We start from the raw sequence: 24,749 nt of genomic DNA, 5'->3' as shown, positions 1-24,749 counted from the left end.
TAGGACCCATTCTGGACAAATCTTCTCGTGAAGTAGCCATGCTATCTTGTCCCCATATCACAGAGCTCAGGCTGATGCTTCGAAGCAATAATACATCTGCAAATGAGGACAAATAATGTCATTCTGGCCAAAAGGATATAGAGATAGATAGATAGATAGACAGACAGACAGACAAACGCCACGGAAAAGTAGTACACAAGCAGAAAAATCCTGACAGTACTTTCTCAATTAGGACCATATCAACTCTCTGAATCCCACCTGAAACCCTCAGCCCAGCATTTCTTATTGCCCACTGTATCCCAAAGCCTGGAGCTGACCAAGAAATGCTGCTGTGCACAAGGACTTTGCTAGAATTACCACCCTACTTAGGGCATCTCTGCTGTTCTAGTGGTATCACTAGGATCTACTTGTGTCTCCAGGGTTTCTAGTCTGGCATCAAACTTAGGTTGAGTAGCTAAACTCTTCTGGCTGAAAAGAGCCAGAGGATGAGGTATGCCTCAGGTGCTAACTTAATAAATATTGGCCCTTGTTCTACCTTGTACAAGCAAAATAAGTAGATCACTTTGTGTCTACAGATTCACCCAGAGGTGCCATCACAGTTACTAACCAAACAGCTTAAAGTGCTGAGATTTTTTTCTGAATGAAACATAACATGACACATGTCTGGAGTGGACAACAAGGGACGAAGATCAGCCTTGTCCCCCACTACCTCCGTGGGCTCACCTAACACGGAGCACTTGAAGGACGGGCTGACCTGTCTGATTTCAGGAGCATTTGGGAGCTCTCGCAGGCACCGTCCTTACTGGCACACAGAGGGAAAGTGATGCCATTGCCGATGCAGGTGCCAGGCTGCTCAGACCAAGCTGCTGTCAGCTGTTTCAAGCAACATGCTGGTGATCTTCTGGCAAACCTTCAGGTTCAGCCCTTCTCAACTTATGGACAAAACATGTAAGACCACCTAGGCTCCTCACCTTGCTGCTGCACTAAGTTTTTACCCTTTCCCTGTATAAAGTCACTGCAGAAACAACTGTCTTCGTCCTATGGATGTAAAGTGCTTTATATCCTCATCTTTGGCTGTAGCCTCTGAGTGGAAATTATGAAGTTAAATTACTACATAGCCAAACAGACAAAATCATTCAAACACCATGACACTGCTATATTACAGTGTGTGATTAAAAAAATACTTGGGATATGAATAAAGCTTGAGCAAAACCCTGCAAGGGTCCTTGTCCTGACTGCACTTATGTATTGCATGAAACCAGGCAGCAGGGTCTCTGGCTCCAGCTGCTTTTCTCTACAATATCCCACTTATGTGGCCTAATCCACGATTTTCTCAGCTGTCCTTGAGAGACATTGACTTAGTCATTTCTATTGACCTCTAGTGTGTAAGTTCCCGTAAAGGAAATTCTAGCACCTATGACCTTCCCAAAAGTGAACATACATGTTAATACCAAGACAATGCATTAAATTCTTCCATTCATGTACTGGTCTCCAGCAAGTCTGCTTAGTCCCCACCTAATTTCAAACAGTAACCCTTCTTCCATCATCGCTCTTGTAACCTGATGTAGTCAGAACATTGACGCCTGTGATTTCTATAAATAATGAACAAGCACAACTGAATTATATTGTCGGGCCATGAATCAGCCCTGCTAACCAGCTCGGCCTGTCAGTAGGCTAACACGGGAGCAGCTGGAGAGTGATGTGCTTTTGACAGGGTTGACATTTAAACGTGATCTATGACCGGTTCTCATGGGCTTCAAAACTGCCAGAGGACACCTTTCCTCCCTCTTCAGATATATTTATTTAAATGGGTTTGCTTGCCAGCTTGCATGGAATAAATGTGAAAAAAATCAGAAAATAGAAGTAAAAATGTGTATTAAAGGAGAGCTACGCTCTTCCCTTGGTGGGTTCACTCCAGGTGTGCATTACACTCAACATACGCAGTGGAATCCTGGGACGCAGCACTTCTCTGCGGGAGATGCTGCCCTTCTGCCGTGTTCCCACAAGTTCACTGCTTAAGTAAAAAAGTGTTCCAGAATAATATTCCTGCATGTTGGCTAGATTTGCACTAGTCTATTGAGCCACCTGCTCAGTATCATTTTTCAAATGTAACTTTCAAATGAATCAGCAGCAACGCCTGTCCCCTCCCAGGCCAGGAGCACATCCTTGGGGATGCAGAACGCGGCGTGCAGCTGCCTCCATCCCTGCAGGGGCACAGCCACCTAAACCAGCACCCAGCGCCGTCCGCCTCCCCGCAGCAGCCAGCTGGTTGTGTACAGAGGCAGGGAGGCCCATCTGAAAGGCCTTCAATATCTGTGGCCATGTCTGGGACAAAATGTGCAAGGCCAGCTTAACCTCACTTGCTGTCCTCTGCTGCCAGAACGGGATCTGGTGAGAACGCAACGACCGGCCGGTCCAGCCGCCTCCCTCGCACGCTGCCAGTGCAGGCAGCAAAGGGTTGTGCTTCATGCGCTTCTCTTCATCCACATCCCTAACCTCTTCTCTCCTGGCACCCACACCAGCGTGTCTGTGTCCCTCCTGGTCTATCTGTATTTGGTCTCCAAAGCGAGCTGTCTGGGGAAGGAAGCTCAAGAGGGTGGCACAGACAGCAGCCTGATAGACGCTGCCTTTTTTTGAGGAAACACATGTCAGCAAAGTCACCTTTTGCTGGGTCACTGCTTCACCTTTAATCCAGCCTTGGTTTCTCGGCTAAGCGCAGTGCCCAGCCGTGGTGCCTGCTGGAGCTGGATCCCACTCTGAGGAGGGAGACGTTCGATCCCACTTCATTGCTGGGAGACTGAAATGCTACGTACAGTCTTGATTTAGTTCTTCCAGAAATCCTGCCTAACAAATGATGGTTTTCTTTCTTCAGCCCACTCTTTGTGTCCCAGAAGAGACCTTTCCAGGAAACAGCCTTAAATCTTGGGCCATAAATCATGTATGCCCAAAGCTCGAGCACTGGGAAAAACAAAGATAGAGAAGCAGCACACCAGGCACTGCGCTAACCTACCTTCATGCAGCTGATGGAGTAGTACATCTTTTCCTCTAATGTAATGCTAAGGTGTGTTTCTTTTTTACATATTTCCAGATACACACGCAAGGAAGAAAATACACAGCTTTTAAATGTATTTAACAGTTAACTGTACGTGAAGAAGCATGCAGGAAAGCTTTTTGTTATATTCTCTAATGCTTTACACATACCAGCCATTCAAAAACATGAAATAGAAACCAAGATTATGGTTATCAGCAGTCTTTCTGATCTTTCTTTGCCCATACTGTGAGGCTGCAGTTCATTATAACAGAGTGCACAGACTTATTCAGCTCAACAGCAAAACCTGATGCAGGGACAGCATTAATTCCACCGGGATAAAAATAGTCGTTTCATTTCCAGAAATGGGTATTTATGAACTTCTGGGAACAACATAAATGAGACAATGCTGCCCATGTGCTGAGCCCTTCACAAGCAGGTGGTGGGAGAGCAGACGGCTCGTTCCTCTTTGGGATCAGTGCTGGTGAGACGCCGAACTGGCAGGGGATGTGACAGCAAGGATGTGGCCACGACGCGTGGCAGAGGCAGGTGCTCACACCTGCACCAGCTGGGTCAGAAAGCAGTAATAAAAAGAAGTAGGGCATCCCAAAGCCTTTGGGGAAAATATGTATTTTGTGCAACCCTCATGAGTAACGCTGATGGATAATAGGGTTTTGGTTTGTGTCTTTGGGATTTGAAAAACCCCGAAGGCAATAGAAGAATTCAGGGGTTTTTTTCAGGCTCTCCAAGAAAACCCACAGGCTGGGTCACACAGCTGGAGACCTGCGGGGTTTCAGGGGGAGAGTGCCACAAACCACAGCCCGTTTGGGGATGCTGGGTTGGGAACCGTTACAAACTGGTTTGTGATTTACTGCAGTAGGACTACAAACCTCGCTTGAGGTCAGCTGAGTTCTTCTAAGAAACATAACCCAGTGGGTGACACACCATCTCAAGAGATATCATTACCAAGAGATAAAAAATTATTTAGTCAGAATGAAAATAAGGTGCTGAGTAAAGACGCCAAAGGAAAAAGTGTGTGCTGTCTGCTCTGCAGCGTTCCGCGAGCACATCACGCTGTGGATGAAGCACGAGAGGTGTCGGTTCCTCCTCCCCACAGCAGCCATCCACTGCTAAAACAGCAAGTCATTTAATCTATTCGGTGGTTTTTGTGGGACTGAGTTTGGAATTCACACACCACAGAGGGCCTCAAATGTAACCATGGCTCCGAGGAAAGGATTTGAGCAGGAGAGGATGCTGAGACACGAGACCGATCACAACTGTGGAAAACCACAAATGTAGGGGACTGTACTACCATGTACACGTGCCCGTGCCACTTGCCTTGTGCTCCTGCTATTGTAATAAGGAGAGATCTAATTAATAGTCAATGGAGTTAGACCTTAATTTGCTTCATCCCAATTTAGAGGCAGCAAGCAGATGAAATGAAGCCTGCCCTAAAAGCGATCCTGTCTTTCCACTGCTAAAGAGGGGTGCTGGAGATGACTGCTGCAGATCTGAAATGAAAATCTCAAAGAATATATATAGATGCAGAGAACCTTCTATGGTTCTGCTCGTGTGAAAATGTCCTGGACTGGACATACAATTCAGGTGCTAAGAAAGGTACCCTTCCACTCTGCCTGGAGAAACGGATTGAGAACGGTTTGCATCCATAGCACGGCTTGATTCCCAAGAGCTGCTGAGCCTCCTCTGGGATTCCTCCCACGGTAAAAGTTCGATGTGTTTACTCACCTTCAGAACAGGATAACCAAAGCGATCAGACACAGATTGACAACGCAGCCTATTTTTGTTCACGTTTGTTTCCTCTCCTCCCTTTCTGCTGACGGAACAGCCTATCAGTCCCATCCCCTCGGAAGAAGCTGAGCTGAAGTGGGAGTGACAGCGCAAACAGATTTGATTCCTCCTAGACTTTCCTGCGCAGACTTTATAACGACAGTAAAACCTGCTTCCACTGATGCAGCTGGTGTGCAGGTGACCGAAAGCCAGCATCCCCGCATGCGTTGGCCGGCAGTGGTGGCTGTACCTGCCTTCCCCTGGAGCTACGCAATGCCGAGCGAGGCCATGTCTGCACAGAGCATGGACATCTGCTCTGATGAGATAACCCAGGGGCTCTCTGAGGGAATCCATGGCTTCCTGTGATGTCCTAATTCCTGCCAAGCACTTAATACTCCCTCTGCCAAAAAAAGCATCAGCAGCAATTCTTTTGCATATGAGAAGGGGGCTCATTTACTCAAAAACACCACTGCAGAAAGCACTATGGTGTTATCCAAAAGGTGAGCAGAGACAGCACATCCCTAAGGACCGGCCTCCTCCTAGCAGCAGCTACGGATTTCATCCAACCTGCAGCATTTCACAGACTGTCCATTTTTTGTTCCCACGGCTCAGAGACACATGTAGGTGTCGTGCGTGCAGACACCATCTTGCTTAACATCATGTAGCCAGCACTACCAGACAGCTGATAAAAGGCACCATCTCTCTCTCCATGAGCTGCAACTCCCACATCCTCAAACTGGCTACGGCAACGCTACAACTGCCGGCTGAGAGAAACATGTCTAGGAGAGCATCACACCTGCGTCTGAGCGTGCAAGGTGCAGAAGGAATAGGGTAAAGCTGACGGAGACTGCAGCAAAGCAAAGCCTGTGAAGGTCTGCTCTTGATCTGCTTGTGGCTCACAAGCAGTCCCCGCAGACCCCGTTCCTGTGCCAGCACCGTGTCACTCGGCTGCCAGGGCACCGCAGCCAAGAGTTGCTGCTGAGGCCGACAGCACAGCTTTAGGAACCCAAAAAAAGGATGATCTTGGCTATACAGAAAACGCAGAGCTTGATTTCTGTTTCCTGAGCATAGCTGATGCACAGGAGAAGTGTTACGGGGAAGCCCTAAGAAGGGACGGGAGGTGGATTTACTCCCATAATAGCTATTTATGGCCACAAGATGGCATTCCTGCCCCAGAGATGTCCCTCTGCCATGCCTGTACCAGCCCAGCCTCACCTCCCCTGCCCAGCACCACACACCTCCCAGGCTTGGGCTTGGCCGCAGAAATCCCGCGGCTGGTTTGGATGAGAATTTATGGCAATGCTATTCACCACAATCTTCGGGGTATTAACAGGGAAAATAAGTAGCATGATTACTCAGCGCGATTCAAATGATGACTGCTTTTCAAATGCCCTGTGCTCTCGCTTAATACTATGATATTACGATTAGAGGAGAAAAGCTCAGCAGGAAGAAACGGAAATGTAAGCCCAGCAACCTTTTACTGGGAGGTCTGAACTGAAAGAATAATTGCTTTTACAAGGGCTGCCTACTGTATGCGCTTTATCAGTATATCTGCTTTGGATACAGCACGACAGAGAGTTTCATTCATGAAATGGGTCTGTGAGCGTTTACTACCTGTGGTTGTTACCACTTCTTGTATAAGGTGACTGCAATGGCACACACATGCTAACCAAAGTTTCCTTTGGCCAAAGATACTCCAGCGAACCAGCCACAGAGCTGCTCATTTCACAGAACAATTATTTAATTGAGATGTGGTTAATCACTTCTATCAAATCTTACCACCCTGTAACGACAACAGTGCACAGCCCCCTTTAAGCACTCTCACACATAGTGCTGCTGTTCACTGGGAGACCTAGTACCTTCGCAAAGGCAACAGGCCTCTCTACCTTCATTTCACAGAAGGGACAACTAAAATGTTGAGTAATCACTGTCAAGGTTGGCCTTCCCATGAAACCGTTCCCTCTTCCAGAGCTCTGGCCAGGCAGGAGTAGGCACAGTACTAATTCTTTAAAGCATGCTTTCTATCTCCCTATGCTGCTTTGCAACCAGGAATAGCACTAGTACCCCTCATTAAATAATAATGTGCACTACTTGTACACAGCACATAATAAATAAACCAACAACTGGGCACTTTTCACGTCTCATCCCCAGCCTTCCCCTTGGCAAGTGATGTGCAGAACTTGCACTAAGGTATGGCTTAATTTTTTTAAAAACACCAACCATGGGTATTAAACAAGAACACTGAATGTATCCCAGGACTTCTGTTTTGCACTCCTCCTCTTAATTTAGCACTGCTTTGGATCATTGAATCCCAGTCTCATTTCAACGTCCTTTTGGTCTTTACCATCCCATCTTAAGGTTGCATGCACAGGAGTGATGAAGCAGACGGGTGTCGATGAAAATCGCCTTGGGCATCATCACACCTTCTGGAATACTTAAATTTGAATGTATGCGTTATCACAGGAATACATAATTCACAAGTGAATAGGAACACTTAAGAAAGTAGACAGCTGGCGAGAAGAGAGAGACATTCATCTGTGAAAGAGAAGGTGCATGAGCTCAACCCTGACTAGACACCAGAGAATCCATCTGAAAGAAATGCTATGTATGCTCTAAAGGTCAGGGAAAACAACCAGAGCTTGCACTTACTTGATACCAGAGAACCCAACTACAAGAGGTAAGTCTACAGAAACAAGCCTTCGTTATTCTCCAACACAGTTTCTCATGTAACATTTACAGAACAGGAGAGAGGAGGGACCGCGCATGAGACCTTTGGGGGGTAGGACCATACCTGGGATGACCATCTGCACTCCCAGCAGACTATTGCACTGCTGTCCAGGAGGCTGCACCACGGCAGTGCAGACATCTGAGTGATGCTCGGGGTAAGGGAATCCCTATGGGGCTTTGCCTTTATTCTGGGGAAAAACTCAGCTGCTTAATCTAAAGCAGATTTTTTTATAGAACCACTACTGCTGAGCAGCTACAAGGAAGCATCAGAAGAGATTCTGAATTTCTAATTAAAAAGGCCACTAAACCACTCGGGTGAAGACTTCCCATAATAGATCACACGCTTTCACCTGGGTAATAACTTTTTAGTGCATTTTTTGCTGTGCTTAATGACTTGTCTACAGCCTCCGCTTTCAAAAATGGGAACGTCATAGCATAAATCTCAGGAGCATTATGGAAATACTACCATACACACAAAAGGGGATTTGAAGAGCAGGTCAGACCAAACTAACAGCAGAACCCTTCAGGTGCAAAGCTGTGCACAGTCTCATCAGAAACCTGGCTCCTAGACATGTTAAATAGCTGTAAGTGAAGAAATCTTGAGTAGGGAATTCAGACACCTCTTCGTACCCTTCACAGAGGCTAAAACCAACTCCCCTGAAGTTCCTGTCCCTGTCGTTGTCACCTCTTAGTGCAGCAGCATCATGGGCTCAGAGCATCTGCACCGTGCTCGCGCAGAGCAAAGCCGGAGATCTCTCCTGGAAGACTTTTCCCCAACAGATGCCTTGGGGTAGACTGACCCTCTGCTCAGACCCTCACCCCAGGGACGAGGTCTGTACCTCAGGAGCGATGGTGTCTGATGTCACCTGTACCCAGGGCTCAGTCACCTACTTTGACACATTCATAAGGCTCCTGGAGGTTTCCTAAGGAAAAAGAGCCGTAAACATCTGCACAGCTGTGAAACAAAATCATGCAACTGGAAAGGCAAGCCTATCAGTCTGGGTAATTAAGACAGCTTATATTTAATGCTGAAGCCAACTAGAAAAGGGAGGAGAAAAAAAAAAGGCAAAAAAAGCAGCTATCTCCTAAAATTTCCTTTTGCTTTGTTCTTTACCCAACATGATGAATTTTGCTTACACAGGGCTTAGCTAGGCACGCAAACCTAAATAAGAATGACTGCTTAGAACTGCGCAGCCACGCAGATCTTCTGCCTGAGCTTTGCCACGGGGTGATACCTCTGCAAGACAGCAACAGCTCTGAGTGTAGCGTGGGTTCATGCCGGGAAGTCGAAGGCGGCTGATTCTCCTGCCCATCTGCAGAGCCCACAGGGCTCACCGCAGCCAGGACGGCAATGCCACAGGCTCTGGTCAGCCTCCGGGACTGCAGAACCACACGTGTCTGGAAGCGACCTACCAAGCACAGCACCAACGGCTGTACTGAGCGATACACAATGTGAATTGTGGGCTAAACTCTGCTCCCACTCACATCAGTATAAACCCCTGTAGTTTAGTGGAGTTAGATTTGTTCTACAGGGTACAGAATATTTATTTGTAATTCATACACGCAAGCCCATCTCAAAAGGACCTTTCTCTTTTTACCACAGGGAAGCGTTTACGGCACCTCCCAACTAACCATGGCAGCAAAACACTGACTGCAACAAAATGCTCATATCATGCTCCTACTCTGTGCAAAGCCACTGTGCATCGCTTCAAATGCCAGGGCCTGAGGCAGGGGATTCCTGAATGAAAAAATCAAATTCTCCTCTTCTGCAAAGAGAGAGAGGGCATCCCTGCTCACCAGCCTCCCTTCCCTTTGCTGCTCAGTGCCCATCTCTCAGAAGGAGACGGTCACTGAACGGTGCTGCGGAAGGATGCTGTGGAGTTCCTGTCCCTCTTTACGGTCGGACAGCGGGCTGTGATGGATGCAGCGCACCAATTTGAAAATAAGACCCTAGCTGAGCGATAAGCTTGGAGGTTTGGTGTAGGGATCCGAACAAGGGCAGCCTGTCGCAGCAGAGATAAGCAGCTGAGCTGTCAGAGCACCCTGAAAGCAAATCAGGGAGCAGCATCAGGAACGAGCACAAAGAGAAAACAAAGGACCCGTCTCCTAGTGCGGTGGCTAAAGGAACAGAGACGGACAGGTTTAAAAGTTTACTGAAGACATTACTTTATCAAAAGTGAATTTCTGGAGAGGGCATGAAGCACAAGCTCTTGGTCATGATAAACAATGTAAGAAATGACCTGTTGAGCGTCCTCTCTCCAGCATTGACCCAATAGCACATGCTTAAGAAAACTGCAGGGGGAAAAAAAAAAAAGAGTGATCTTTTCTCCTTCAAAAATAATAAGCTCCATCCTCACCTCTTATAGTCTGAGCTACTGTACGACTCTTGCACTAGTCCTGAAGAGGCTGCTCTGCAAGGGGGGTGTGTTGGGTTTGTGTGGCAAGGTTTTGGTAGCGGGGGGGCTACAGGGGTGACTTCTGTGAGAAGCTGCTAGAAGCTCCCCCTGTGTCTGAGAGAGCCAATGCCAGCCGGCTCCAAGACGGGCCCGCCACTGGCCAAGGCCAAGCCAATCAGCGCCTCTGTGATAACATATTTAAGAAGAAGAAAAACACTTAGAGAGCTTTTGCAGCCGGAGAGAGGAGTGAGAAGATGTAAGAAACTCTGCAGACACCAAGGTCAGTGCAGAAGGAGGGGCAGGAGGTGATCCAGGCGCCGGAGCAGAGATCCCCCTGCAGCCCCGTGGTGAAGGCCATGATGAAGCAGGCTGTCCCCCTGCAGCCCATGGAGGAAGGATGAGGGGGTGTAGAGATTCCACCTGCAGCCCACGGAGGACCCCACGCCGGAGCAGGTGGAGGCACCTGAAGGAGGCTGTGGCCTGTGGGAAGCCCATGCTGGAGCAAGTTCCAGGCCGGACCGGTGGACCCGTGCAGAGAGGAGCCCACGCCAGGGCAGGTTTGCTGGCAGGACTTGTGACCCCGTGGGGGACCCCACGCTGGAGCAGTTTGCTCCTGAAGGTCTGCACCCTGTGAGAGGGACTCCATGCTGGAGCAGGGGAACGATGAGAGGAGTCCTCCCCCTGAGGATGAAGAAGCGGCAGAAACACCGTGAGATGAACTGACCGTAACCCCCACTCCCCGTCCCCCCTGTGCCGCTGAAAGGGGGAAGGTTGAAGCCGGGAGTGAAGTCGAGCCCGGGAAGATGGGAGGGGTGGGGGGAAGTGTTTTAAGAGTTGATTTTATTTCTCATTCCTCTACTCTGTTTTGCCTAGTAATAAGTTAGATGAATTTCCTCTCTAAGTCCAGTCTGTTTTGCTCATGACAATAATTAGTGAGTGATCTCTCCCTGTCCTTATCTCGACCCACATGCATTTCGTTATGCCTTTTCTCCCCTGTTTAGTGAATGAGGGGAGTGAGAGAGCGGCTCTGGTGGGCACCTGGCCTCCAGCCAGGGTCAACCCACCACAGGGGGATATATAACCTCCAAAGAAAGCCACTTCCAGAGTCAGAGGAGGAGCCCACACCTCTGTCCCTTCGTGGGCATGCCAAAATGCCCAGCCAGGTTGGCCAGATTCTCCCTCAAAGGTTATTTACTGCTCTTAACCCAAATGGTTCAGCTGAGCACAATGCACCTGATTCTGCATGCTGAAATACATCCAGGTGAATATACAGCATTTATTCACAAGGCACGTAGGACCTTGTTGTTGTTTGGGTCTCTGTTTTCTTTTGTCCTGCTCACATCAGAGAAAGGCGATATGAGACGATGAATCAATGGTACAGCCCATGAGCACTGCCACAAGCACAGGTCACTCTTTAAATATATCCAGCAGCCTCTTTAGGGACCGCAGGACAGGGGTGTAGTGGCTGGACCTTTTGTGCTATTCCCAGACCCCTTGGCAACCCTGTGTTTCAGGCCGTGACACAGCAGCATTACTAACGCAGCTCCTGGAAGGGCAGTGCCGGAGATGTGCTGAGCCACCTCACCCTCTGTGCTTTGAGAGAGCAGACGTCAGGCCAGCGTGCAGGGAAGACGGGGCGGGGGGGATAAAACCCTCAAAGATCTGCAAGAATACAATTCAAGCATGAAAAGCAGTAAAATCCCGCTCGCACAGGGATTTGGGATATTTTGTAGAGGCATCTGCGGGTTAGGGCATAATACAAAGGCTTTTTCTTACACAACTTATTAAAAGCACTACTAATAATACACTGCAAGCCTGATCTGAAATAACCCTTGCTATTTCAGGTCTGGCTTTCTCTAGAACTGTGCCATCCCCTGTACCAGCGCTGAGGCAGATAATCCTCACATGAAGGGATTGGGCTTCAAATGTCAGGAATCCAACATGGAGCCTAAGAAGAAAAAGACAACCAGTATTTACTGTCGTCCCAAGAGCCACACTCCTTGCTCACGACTCATCTGATCACTTGGTACGCGTGGCTGCTAACCGTGCTGCTACCCTGCCTCTTTCAAGATCTGCAGACAGGATTCAAGCTCCAAAGTCACTGAGATGCTTTTGAACATCTTACTCTCAAAACCTGCTGGGTTTGCACGAGGGAAGACAAAAGGTGAACCTCTCACACAACGAGACCGGTGCTTTTGGAAATCCTTCCCCGGCTGGGAAATTGCCTTTTTTTATTAGAGGTGCGTAGTCCAGGTTAGCACCCCTGGCACAGCATCAAGCTGAAGAGCAGCCACTGCCACCGGTGTGCTGTGGCCTGGGTGTTTCAGCTGAGGGCTGGCATTTCAAGGACATGTGAGAATACAGTGAACAACTCCATGAGTCATTCTTAGGTAAAAAGATATCCTACAAGGTCACTCTGAGGGTGGTCAGACACTGGCACAGGTTGCCCAGAGAAGCTGTGGATGCCCCATCCCTGGAAGTGTTCAAGGCCAGGCTGGATGGGGCTTTGGGCAACCTGGGCTAGTGGAGGGTGTCCCTGCCCATGGCAGGGGGTTGGAACTAGGTGGGCTTTAAGGTCCCTTCCAACCCAAACCTTTCTATGATTCTATGACTCTCTAAGGTCATGTGGCCCCGTGACACTCTTCTTTCCACCTCCCCAGGACACAGGGCTGTCGTAAAAAAAGGAAGTCTTCCAGTGACTCTTACTGTTCAAATGTAATTTTTTTTCCTCTGACGCACATGAGAAATTTAGTCTTTCATAGCTTGTAGAGCCTCCAGACAATGGCAAAACTGAATTTCAGGCAGTTTGAAGAGTTAAATATGACAAAATACTGCCTGTTTCCAGAACTGTATTCACTGCTGCTTCTGAGTACAGGCACTTAACCTGCATTTCTATTTTTTGAGCCTATAAAAGATATAAAAGTTTTTTTGAGATATAAAAGTTTTGGGATGTAGAGGGGTAACCTGCCTCAGTATTTACACTTTCATAGTGCCGAGGCTCAAAATTGCCGCAGTGTGCTCCTCACCCCCAGGCCAGGCAGCATCCCCTGCCAAAGCACACGAATGCGGGGACGCCTGGGGAGCGAGCTGCCCTGGACAGCAGTACAGCATGCTTTTGCTCATCCAGTTCCTTTATCAATGAGTGTCTTGCTTATGACAAAAAGTATACAAGTAAACACCGTGTGAATGACCTCGGTGAGAGTGACGTCGGCACCTAAAGAGACACTCCAGAAGGCTGTTCTGGCTGACCACAAATCTTCTGTCTGCAGGGCAGTGTAGCTCAGAATGCACCAAAGACTCTCACCGCCCTCATCACTGGAGTACCTGAGGGCCTTCAAGTCTTGTTTTAAGCAACATGACAAACACGTCACATCTGGTTCATTCTCTCCTTCCTTCTCTTCTGAAGAGGAGAATCTAAGTGCAGTAAATTGCTTTCACAGGGCTTTGGTTTTCCCTGCCTGGGCTGTTGTGTCTGGGAGGAGAAGCAAGGTGAAAGAAGCGCTTCTAATGCAGAGAAGAAAAAAGAACAACCTTTCTGTGATGGTCTCTGGTTTCTGTGCAAGGTTATTTTAGAGCCTCGGCTTGGGTGGTGTTTGGTTTTGGAAGTAAAAAGTCCGAGGACCCTCAAGGAACGCAACTGTCAAACCTTCTCCCCACCTAAGGCATTTCCATACGTATTAACCCAAGTGATGGAGCAACCCAGAAGACTTCAGGTCTGACTCACACCTTTACGGGAAGCCAGTGCAGAGAGAGGATGAGTGTGATGGACTTGCATAACTCGTATCACGCCGCAGCATTCAGCGTTGGCTGCATTTTCCTGCGGGCTGATGGCTTCATGCCCAGACACTGTACATTTCATTATGATAAAAAGACCCACTCAATTAAAGAGCTCACTCCCGCAGCCCTTATTTTCAAAACAACACTTGTATAAATGGTCCTATGGCTGACAGCAAGAAGGCTTGTGTAAGGAAGGACAGACCCTTTGAAGAAAAGTGGGATGAACAGACCAAGCTAAACAAGCACATGTAACCCAGAAGTGTGCTTTTCAGTATGGGTAATAGTAATTTCCCCTAAATAGAGCACGACTTTCTCCACTGAAGCAATAAAAATACCTAAAATAATGACAACTGCAGGTTCTTATGGAAATTTTCTTCCAAGCACAGCTCTCCTACTTCCTTCTCTGAAGCAGATTTTGAAGCGTTTTGAAAAGTAAGCTAGGCTGCAGCACTTGCCCTGATTGGGAATATTGTTTTTAAACCACTTACTGCAGATTCCTGCTTTTCCACTACAGCACGGGGTGCAAGGCATCAGCAGTTTCTGTGCCTCTGCAGGAGGACAACCACCAACGGAAGGCAGCCTGCCTTCGGCTCTGCTCTCCTCCTGCCTGCATCAGCTGGTCTTGAACTGGCTGCCTGCGGTGCTTGTGCACTCGCACGTTAACGCAGATGGGTGGTTTTGGTGTTTTTGTCCATGAGCTTGGGAAGCTCCTGGTGAAACGCCACTGGGGACCCGTCCCTCAGAGGGAATGGGATATGGGAACAGAGAGGGAATATCCCAAGAGCAGCCTCTCCTGCACGGCTCCCCACTGCTGGAGGAGGCTATGTTTCACCTTGGCAATTCTCCACTGTGAGGATGCGCACTGAGAATTTCATTTAAGTGTGAAACCTCTGCAATGAACCAACCAGAGGAAAACTGCCTCAAATCCATACAGATAGTGTTTCAAGTTAACTAATCTCACAAATTGGAAAGGAAATAAGCCATTCATCACTTTCTCCTTCCAAAGTAACAGGGATCAATCACTACTACTAGGCTTATAGCAACATCTGGGTAAGACAAAAAGCCAAGTATGGGGCCAAGGCTGGGAATTTGGGGACCAGGTCAAAGAGGACAGAACAAAACTCTGCCCTTGAACTGTACCAGGCAGACTGACCATCAGATAAAGCTTTAACTGAGTGACTTGAAGCTTTTCCCAGGCTCCTCTCCCACCTCTGGCTGTGGCTGCCAGAGCATGTCCCCACCAGCTGTTTCCCTTTCTCCTAGGACAACCGAAACCCTGACAGTGAGGACGAAACCCTGACAGTGAGGATGAGCTCATGTATCCACACCTGATGGCACCAGTTCAGATGGACACTCAGACAAGTATTTATCTAAGCACATGCTTAACTGCATCCCTATTTAGCAAAGTACTTACGTATAGGTACAAATTTACATCTCTATGGCTACAAGAGACGTAAGCCTGTCATTAACACTTTTTTTTCCCCTCAATCAGGGCTTATGTGCCATTCTTAGTTGCAGGGCAATGCTCTGCATAGATGGAAGACCACATTTCTCCTCTGCTTCTCAGAGTCCCCTCTGGCATCGCCATGCAGAGTGACTCAGCAACACAGAGATGGGGTAGAGGAGAGCATGGTGGAGAGAGCAAAAGGCAAAGCAAGACTTACGTTGGCTTTGAGGCTTCAGCCTGGTCAGTCTGCAGTTTCTCCCCACCTTCGACTTCCATGGTGCAGTACACAATACGGTTGGGGGCCAGCGACTTCAGACCCTGCACCTCCATGATGACAACCTGTGGCGCAAAAAAAGAGGAGCGTAAGAGGAGCAGCCCCCTTCAGATCTCGTTCTGGCTGCTGGGTCAGCCAGTGCTGGGGTCCTCCATGTGTTGCTGGATGTTCATGGTGGCAGGTGGGCAGGGGTGGTGGCACTGCCCAGGCTGAGTGGGAACCACAGCAGCCAGTGAGGTCTGTATGGAGACTGGGAGGTCTGTATGGAGACCAGGAGGTCTCCCTCTGACTGCATGTGGGCTTGCTGAAACCCTTGGGTGTCCAGGGCTGTACCCAGCTTCAGGAGATGGGGCTCACAAACGTGATCCTGCCCCACCTACAAGTGCCTTAATATGTGAAATCCAGAAAGAAAGCACACAGCTACTCAGCTTGTGCCTAAAGTCTATTTTCAAGATGAATCACAGAATGGTTTGCAGTTGACCTTTGCAGATCATCTAGTCTAACCCCCCTGCTGTGGGCAGGGACATCTTTCACTAGCCCAGGTTGCCCAAAGCCCCATCCAACCTGGCCTCAAACACTTCCAGGGATGGGGCATCCACAGCTTCTCTGGGCAACCTGTGCCAGTGCTTCACCACCCTCATCATAAAGAATTCCTTCCTTATATTCAATCTAAATCTACCCTCTTTCAGTTTAAAACTGTTGTCCCTTGTCCTGTCACTATAGACCCTGGTAAAAAGTCTTTCTCCATCTTTCTTACCAAGAAATCACCACCTAAGTTTCTTGTAGGTAATTACCTTTTTTAAAAAAAAGTGACTAATCCTGTTAACCACATGCCTTAAACACTTCTACAAGAAACACTGTGGGAGTTTCTGTTCGTGTTTTATTACAGCTACCTATGAAGTATATACACAGAGGTTTAAAATTCCTCTCCTCAGATCCTCTGATTTGTCCTTGAACTGAGGATCCTTGCCTGGCACACAGAACTCTGCAGATCCTCTGATGAGCACATATTTTCAGCAAAAGCTCTCTTGCAGCACAAGTTCCGTGCACAGACCTGCCAGCTCCTGAAGTCAGTGTTTCACTGAGCTTCTGCTTCCTGCCGGATGGGGTTCAGCTGGAGCAAAGCGTTTGAGACATCCCGTTGTAAAGGCAAGTCCCTTTATGCACAGCTATACAAGCTGCACAGGCTTTTCCAACAGAGAGGTCTACTGCTTTGTGACAGTTCCTCGCTCCTCCGTACAGGAACGCTTAGAAGTCAGGTGTTATTTGATGCTGCTGTTGAAGGCACTGTCTTCAGGTTCATAGCCCTATTTTTAAATAAGACTGAACTGAATGTTATAAATCATAGACCCATAGAATGGTTTGGGTTGGAAGGGACCTTAAAGCCCATCTAGTTCCAACCCCCTGCCATGGGCAGGGACACCCTCCACTAGACCAGGTTGCCCAAAGCCCCATCCAACCTGGCCTGGAACACTTCCAGGGATGGGGCATCCACAGCTGCTCTGGGCAACCTGTGCCAGGGCCTCACCACCCTCGCAGGGAAGAATTTCTTCCTAATATCTAATCTAAATCGACCCTCCTTCAGCCTAAGGCCATTACCCCTTGTCCTATCAACTACACTCCCTGACAAACAGTCCCTCCCCGTCTTTCCTGTACCCCCTTCAGGTACCGGAAGCCCACAATTAGGTCTCCCCAGAACCTTCTCTTCTCCAGGCTGAAAAGATGGTTTCAGACATCTAATGAGTTAAACTCTGAGACTGGACAACCAGTGTCGTTAAGTTTTGCATTAGCATGATGCATATAGCAAGACACCCCTCAGGAAAAGAAATAAACAGGAAACTACACAAAAATAGAATTTACTGATTTTTCTGCATCCTACATTTTTGACCCCATCCTGGTAGCTGTTTTGACAATGTAACATAAACCCACTCACTGATAAACAATTCTGTATGGGTGTGCTAATGACTCCTTGGAGTAAATGTCTTGCCTAGACAGCAAACATGTTTGCACGGAACAATTAAGTTCACTGAAAACAGCTACTGCAGCAACACTGCTTCCAGGACAGCCGGTGTCGGAGGTAACGGCGGGTCCCTGCAGCACCCTGCCTTCCCCTGGGCTGTGCTCGACAAACTGCTCGACAGAGCGCTGAGCAGAAAGCCAGCGCTCAACACAAAGCAAAGAGCAAGACAGCAAAGCACAGTATTTCGACACAAACTGCAAGCCAATCTGTTGGGTGCATTCAAACCCCAGGAATTTTTACTAATTCTCCAAAGAGGAAGCAAGACTCGCAGGGAAATATGGTGACATCTCTAACTGGCAATAATTAAACACATCGACATTTACAGCGTTGCATTATTGTACTGGTTTCAGGGACAATACAGGCTCAGGGTTACTGGGGTACATTCAGCAACAAGCCGTACGAAGAGGTCAGTTGACGATGCAGATTTCCGAGCCGTTTGATATACATCAGCAGGAAATGCCAGACAGTTTATCTCACACAGTTAGTTTCAACAAGATGGTGAGACACCAGAAAGGACAGTGTTTGACCACAGACAAAGCTTCTGGTAACTCAGAGAGGAGCTGTTCCTCATGGCGACCAGAAAGTGATTTCTACTGACCTCTCTCCACCTCACTTAAGTTAGAACTGAGCAGAAGTCGGCTGCTGTGATTTTTATTCCCACAAACTCTGCACACTGTTGTGTGTGGACGCTTACCTCCAGGGAGAATGACAACACGACGTCTGACTTGGAAAGCTGGTTCTCGTTTTCTTCTCCCATGTCAATTATTGAGGTGTTATGACTACGTTTCAGCTTCTGCAGCTTGAACTCGGAACCTCCTTTAGACACAGGCATGCTCTCTAGGTTTGCCATCAGAAGATTGACAGACGACTTCAGCTCCTCAATGTACATGTTTTCCATTTCTTTGGACACAAACTTCGGAAACTTGCGCTCCTTGGATTTGGAAACAAAAACAACAGAATGAAGTGCAGTGACAATCAGCAACCGCTTCTTGCACTGGAAGAATCCCCCAGGAGCATCTGCAGAGAGGTTTGCAAGCAGGAAACTCCCACAAACCAGATGACAAATTACAGCTTCCCCCTGTGTAATGTAGAAACATTATTGTTAGCTTCCCATAGAATTACTACTTGGTACTTATCCAACTTTACTGTTTCTTGCATGCACTTGCATTTCATTCATTTTTCTATCTGCAAATGGCCGCCTTCATATATATGTATTCACAATTACAAACACTCCAGGCCAGATCTCAGCTGAACTTTGTGATTGACAGCAATTTACTAATGATTCAAAGGATGCTGACAGTTACGGACTCATTTTCCAGTCTCCCAAATGTGCCAGTGCTTTTTAAAACACTTCTGAGTGGTTGCTCCATTAGTTTTCTAGGTGTGAAAGGAGCCCAAGGAGGGAAAATCAGCAATGTGTGGGCAGGAACATGTGGTCCCAACTGGAAGAAGGGGTAAAACACCCTTTCCACTACTTGTCTCCCTCCAACAAGACAATCTTTCACTGCGAGACCCTCTGATGCTGGTTGTTGTAAACAGGACACTTAAACGTTAAACCCAAAGCTGACAGTGAGGGCAAAACGTGATGTGCCTCCAAGTGTGTTCTCAGCTTTGAACTGCTGCCCATACTCCGTCTCCGTCAGGATCACTAGTCTGAGCCCTACGTCTTCTGACAAGTCTGCCCATGCCCTGAATCTGCTCAGGGTTCAAACATCTCTCGGTGGGTTAAGAGAGACTGTGCAAGGCGTACGGCAGTGAGGCAGCATCTGCAGGCAGGGAACTTGCAGCTGACGTGCGAAGTATCTTAGTGGCAATTCATCACGTTGTAAAAAGCAGTTCGTAAAATGTATGCTAGAAAAGAAAACAAGGTCATGTTTCTTCTAGAAGACTGTCATCAGGCTGCTGAAAAAGTACTCCACTGCACTAGTTTCTGCATCAGTCTCAATAGCTTACCCATTACAAGCACGGCTCACAGCAGCACTTGCACCAAGCAGTATAAATAGAGTCTTCTGTTTCCAGTCCCAATCTTGGGAAGCAATTCCCCCATGTAAATTAGATCTGGCCTAAGATAAACTACCTAATCAGTCTGGTTTATTGTCTATGCATTATATAAGTTGCAAGCCACCCCCAGGAAAAAAAAACCACCCAACTGTTTTGTAGATTTTGAGAACTACTGCTGAAGCAATGATGTTCAAACATTATTGCTTTTTCACCGTGCTGCTATCCATCTCTCCGGGGACTGCAATTTTGACCCTGCCCCCACAAACCTCTTCAGAAATGCAGCAAGGACTGAGTCATTTCACTGTGTGCCACCAGCAACTTCTCACACTAAGGTTCAAACCAGGTACTGTGAAGTGATGCATAACAATTTAACTGGGACTGAGCCTGATGATGGAAATGCAGAGGTGCAAGTGTGTACCCATTGGGCTGGAGACAGAGCTGGGGGAACCCTGGAGGAAGGTACAATCAAAGGATGCAGACAACAGCAAGAAAGGGTGTTAGTCACCTCCACATGTACTTGGAGAAGGGAGAGGACCAGAAATAGGAACAAGTGTAGAGAGAAGCAGAGTTAAGAGACTGTGAGGAACGACGAGTCCAGCAGGCTGGAGCAGCGTGGGTCCAGCCCCAGATGGACATAGCGCTCTGGTGTCATCACAAGTCTCATTTAGTTGCCCCTACACGTGCTCCTCCTTGCCCTTGAGGCAAGGTGACCGGGTCAGGGAAAAGGCACCACAGGACAGCAGAGCACTTGCTACTGCAGAGAAAAATATACCTCTGGCTTGGCATCACTGAGCTCTCAGCTGTAACGCTGCTCTCATTTAGCTGCTGGAAAAGTACAACACGCAGAGTGAAATGCCCGTCCAGATTCAGCTTTAAAACATCTGCTTGACTTTGAACGTGATTCTCAAGCTGGCTGGCTCTAAGGCTGAGCTTACATGCTTTGATAGAGTCGGGCTCAGTGGGGCATGCTGCCTAACGCTGCACTGGTGCTGTGCTGAGCTGTGGTCTCCTGGGCACACGAGGAGGTAAAAAGACCCAGAGCCGTGTCCTGGTATCCAGATGCAGGACCTGGTCACTGAGGAAAGCCGGCGTGCACGGTGACTTGTTCGGGGTGACTTGACAGGTCAGACAAGGGCTTGCAGAGCCACCAGTCCTGGGGCACTGTGATCCCAGGTCCCGTTAGACTCCACAGCCTTTGTTGCCTCTGAAGTACAAATGTCCTAGTGTGAATTTCTTAATTTATTAACGAGGCGTTAATTTGCCTTTAGCATGGAATCTCCAAGACAGCCACCTCAGGGCTGTTTTCATGAGCACAGTAAGTCTCCCTGTGCAGCAAATCTGCATTAAAAGCCGCAAATTGGAGATAAAATTGGAAATGCTATCCTTTCATTGAGCTGAATTGTGAACCTGCCCGATGCTAGAGGGAAAGTAGCCTGGCTGGGAAAGGAGGATACAGAGAAGGATTCAAAAGGTCATTTGGATGCCTCCAAGAGACAGTATTCACAGGTCTGAAAGAACAAGGTTTCTCGTAGGCAGGTGCTGGTGGGATCTAACATTGTGGAGAGAAGGCCTGCAGCAGGAACATGAAGGAGATTAAATATCAATACCTGCCAAGTGGATCACAGGTAAGGCACTTTTACTCTAAGCTGCCCCCTAAGCTGCACAGCCGTATTTTGAAGGTTGAATTCTGCATGGAGAAATGTCAGGTTGCGTTGAGGACTTTCCCCTGACTGTGTCTTGCAGGGCCAGCAGTGACATGGTTTGTTTTCAGCATCCTTGGGGGAGGAATGGAAATGGCAAATTCTCGTTTGCAAATAATAATTCATGAAGAGGCAGCCTCTGCTGGCTGCTACTGAACTATGCATATTGTTGTCCCATGTGCCACGAAGAGAAAACGAAACAACGAAACCAGGCAATCTCGTTCTGGCACCCAGTGCCCGGCTACCCATTTCAGAACCGGAGGAGCAGCGCTCCGCGCAAGGGCTTACATTTTGCCACAAATAAAAAATACCGTAGGTTTTCTTGACAATAAAATGGCAAAGGGCCAAATGCTGAACAAAGGAGCTGCAGTCGGTTTGCTGCTTTGCTGCACCATCATTTGGCCACGTGGTCCTTGGCCACCTTACTATTTTTATCAGTGAAGTGGGAAAAAACCAGAACCTACCTCCCCAAAGATGCAACAGCAGTAGCTGTTTAGCAGAAGCGTTAGTGAGCAGGAACTGCGCAGGTGCACTGGCATCCTTGCTAACGCCTGACCATAAACGAACGCGCTCTGCTTTTCACACCCAGGGATCTCAGCGTGGTCGCAAACATCTCTGGTATTACCTTTCTGATAAAACCCCACCATCTGGCACAGCTCAGTGCCCACAGGACTGCTGCTGAAAGGCAGGTCCCTAGCCTGAGCTACGTTTCTCTGATTAGAGCTTTTTCTTTTCCTTCTAGTAATGGTTTCTTGATTATCAAGAACAGCCAGATAGATCATTCCCAATGACTTCAGCCCCATCAGGGTTTTATCTGTGACTCAGAGCATTTGATTAGAGGCAAGGATAAAATCTTGGCCATACTGATGTCAACAGGATCCAGAGTTTCTCTCCATTTATGGTCCATCGGGGGCCATGTAAATCTGCAGTGTGAGGGTGTGATTAGCTCCTAGGGAGGTGCCTCCTTACCGAAGGGTCTCTGGGGAGTTCAGCTGACTGCTTGGTTACGAAAACTGTTTGAAGGTCCCGTGTCTGCTGCTCCAGGCAGCAGCGATGTCTGCACGGAGCCTGACTGCTCTCGTGCAAAGCGTGAACGTGGTTGGGATAGCACATCTCAAGTACCTTTACTGAGGCAGCATCTACCTACAGGCAGGGAACCGTGGCTCCCAGCAGCCCATCGAATGGCACAAATCCCTTCCAGGCTCCTTTTTACATGCCATCACCCACCTGATTGCCTAGCACAGAAGTTTGACAGAGGGCTCAGACATGCACTTGCAGACCTAGCTGAAGCACTTCAGGACAATTTCTTCCCCACTGCTGAGGATTCATAAGGGATTTTGCAGGCACCTAAACTGTCCCAGCTCATCAGGGCGTTCCAAGAAATGCACATCACAACAGCTTCATCTGTACTTGTTGCTTTGTTTGTTGTTAAAAATCTGTTCATTTTTAACTGGTGATTACTGGGAGAAGAAACCTGTGAGGGAAGGACGGGATCTGGGGGCTGCATCAAACTACTTATCTGCTTCTATATAAAGAGCTTGTTAATATAGAAGACTTTTTTTTTTTTCTTTTTACCTTGGCAATTTGCTCTGCCATTTGAAGACGTCCATCCAACTCGCGTCTGATCTGTGCTGCTTGCTCATCTGGGTTGTCCAGCTGTATAGAAACAAAAAGCAAATCAAGGTGAAAATGCAGCACCTTTACAAGCAGTTCAGCTCTTCAGGCTGACCATCTGTATTACCTTATCAATTAAGTACAGCATAGAGAGAGTGGTGATGGGCCCTGCTCTGGGACAGACCCCCCACAAAGGAGGACGCGCACAATGTGTCACCAGGTCCCAGGATGGACACCACCAGAGGACTGTGCAGATGCTGTTTTGATGCCTGCCCAGCTGTCTCCCAGGGCTGAGCATCCTCACCCGAGGTCTTACACCCACTCTGCCCTGTGCGCCAGTCTGGCAGCAAGCCTTGCCGGTGACTATCCGAACCCCTGAAAAGCAGGGTGCCCTCCAGACGGCTATCGCTTCACTGGTGCTCGGGAAGCCACAGCCCCTGTGCTGGGGCAGGACACGCTGTAGTTCCAGATTGCCAAGCCAAACACTTTCCTACCCCTGCTTGCCACCTAGAAAAAGCCAGAGGAAGCCACAAGCAGGTCAGTAGAAATGCACAGCTATAGTATTTGCTTATTTCCTTTCCCTTTTCCATATTGCTGCATTGCCACATTACCACCTGGTTCATGCAACTAGTTTTCCTGCAGCAGAAATGATTGATTTTTTTTTTTTTCCTTTTTGCAACACACTGCCCACAGCCCTGTGGTTCAGTGTTTGGTGTCTGCCTGGCCCTGAAATGTCTTCTGAGGATAAAATGTTGTTTCTGCCAGTTAAGCAAGCAATTACTGTACATGTGGAAGACACACAGTAATTGCTGTGAACAGTTTCCCATTGGTAGGACTCAGGGCAGGTCCAGGGTTTTTTTTTTAGTGGGAATACACAGGCATAAATTACACAACAACAAAAAAGCACAAAATCAAAAATAGCCCTCAAAGAAGTGGATAGCTGCTGTAACGAGATGGTAATTTTATAGCTGCTTTCCAGAATCTAACTACTCCTTAGACTCCTTGGGGTCATCATCTCGGCCATGGCACAAGGCTAGAAACATGTGGCAGCAGGGTGGGCATGGCGCCGTTCCACCCAGGAGACACAAGCCCAAATTCCGCCTGGTGCAAAACCTCACGGTTCTGGTTCACCTCTTTATGCAAATGTGACTTCAGACAGGAGGGATGGCTCCTCCATCCAAATCCTGCCTCTGTTTTCAAAGTATCGGCCCCTTCTGGCTACCAGCAAATGCAATTGCCACAAGCCGCTCTACGTTAGCTCTCCCACCGACTGCTACACATAAATGAGCTTTATTTGCTGGCTTGGGGCTGTGCTAACCACCCCCCTGGGTTTATGCTCCTCTGCAGACAAACTGCTTGACCGAAAGGCTCGGCTGGTGCAGCGCAGTCTGGAAAGTTACAGCTACAGCGATGACAAAAGTTTCAATTCTCAGCCTGACGGACAACAAACTCTTCCATTAGCGCTCCCTGGATGGGCTGAAACACGCCGCTTTCCCCCCAGACCTGCCACTTCCCACAGCATCTTCTCGGCCGGCTGTCTGCCTGCGCATCCTGCATGTCCCCTCTCTCGCACACGCTCACATAGATCTGCACGCACGCAGGCGTGTATTTGCATATTGCTTCACCACCAGTGATTTTCCAGAGACCTGACATTCATTACAGCTGAGATTGAGGGAAAGTATATTTTTTGTTAGTTCCTGAAAGCCTGTTACAGATTTAACTAAAGCAGAAGAACTACAAAGTGTCCTGACCGTGATGTAAATCAGTGATCTCTGCTGTGGCCATGCACACCAGCTGCACCACGTAACCTGCTGCCTTCATCTTTATATTCTGATCCCAAAACCAGTACAGAGCCGTGGACCACCAGCACCTTTCGGGATCAGCTGCCCCCAATAATTTCTCCATGAACAAATGCATCACACAACTGACCTCCACCAACGTGCAAGCATCTCTCAGAGCTGCTTCATTAAGGGTAGG

The 24,749-nt window shown here is 48.2% G+C and overlaps 1 protein-coding gene across 7 annotated transcripts in view; it reads right to left on the bottom strand.

The window, feature by feature from the left end:
* The window catches only part of CADPS (calcium dependent secretion activator), a 221,161-nt gene that overhangs the window by 118,652 nt on the left and 77,760 nt on the right, over positions 1 to 24,749 (bottom strand). For all 7 annotated transcript variants that reach the window (XM_054838539.1, XM_054838544.1, XM_054838540.1 and 4 more), the window contains exons 4-6: positions 22,734 to 22,814; positions 18,152 to 18,388; positions 15,381 to 15,502 (exon numbers count right to left, since the gene is read on the bottom strand). In XM_054838539.1, the coding sequence (XP_054694514.1) occupies positions 15,381 to 15,502; positions 18,152 to 18,388; positions 22,734 to 22,814 (440 nt within the window). The remainder of the gene's footprint in view (positions 1 to 15,380; positions 15,503 to 18,151; positions 18,389 to 22,733; positions 22,815 to 24,749) is intronic.

This window comes from Grus americana, chromosome 11, assembly GCF_028858705.1.
Source record: "Grus americana isolate bGruAme1 chromosome 11, bGruAme1.mat, whole genome shotgun sequence".
Taxonomy (NCBI): Eukaryota; Metazoa; Chordata; class Aves; order Gruiformes; family Gruidae; genus Grus; species Grus americana.
This window is presented reverse-complemented; position numbering and strand designations above follow the sequence as displayed.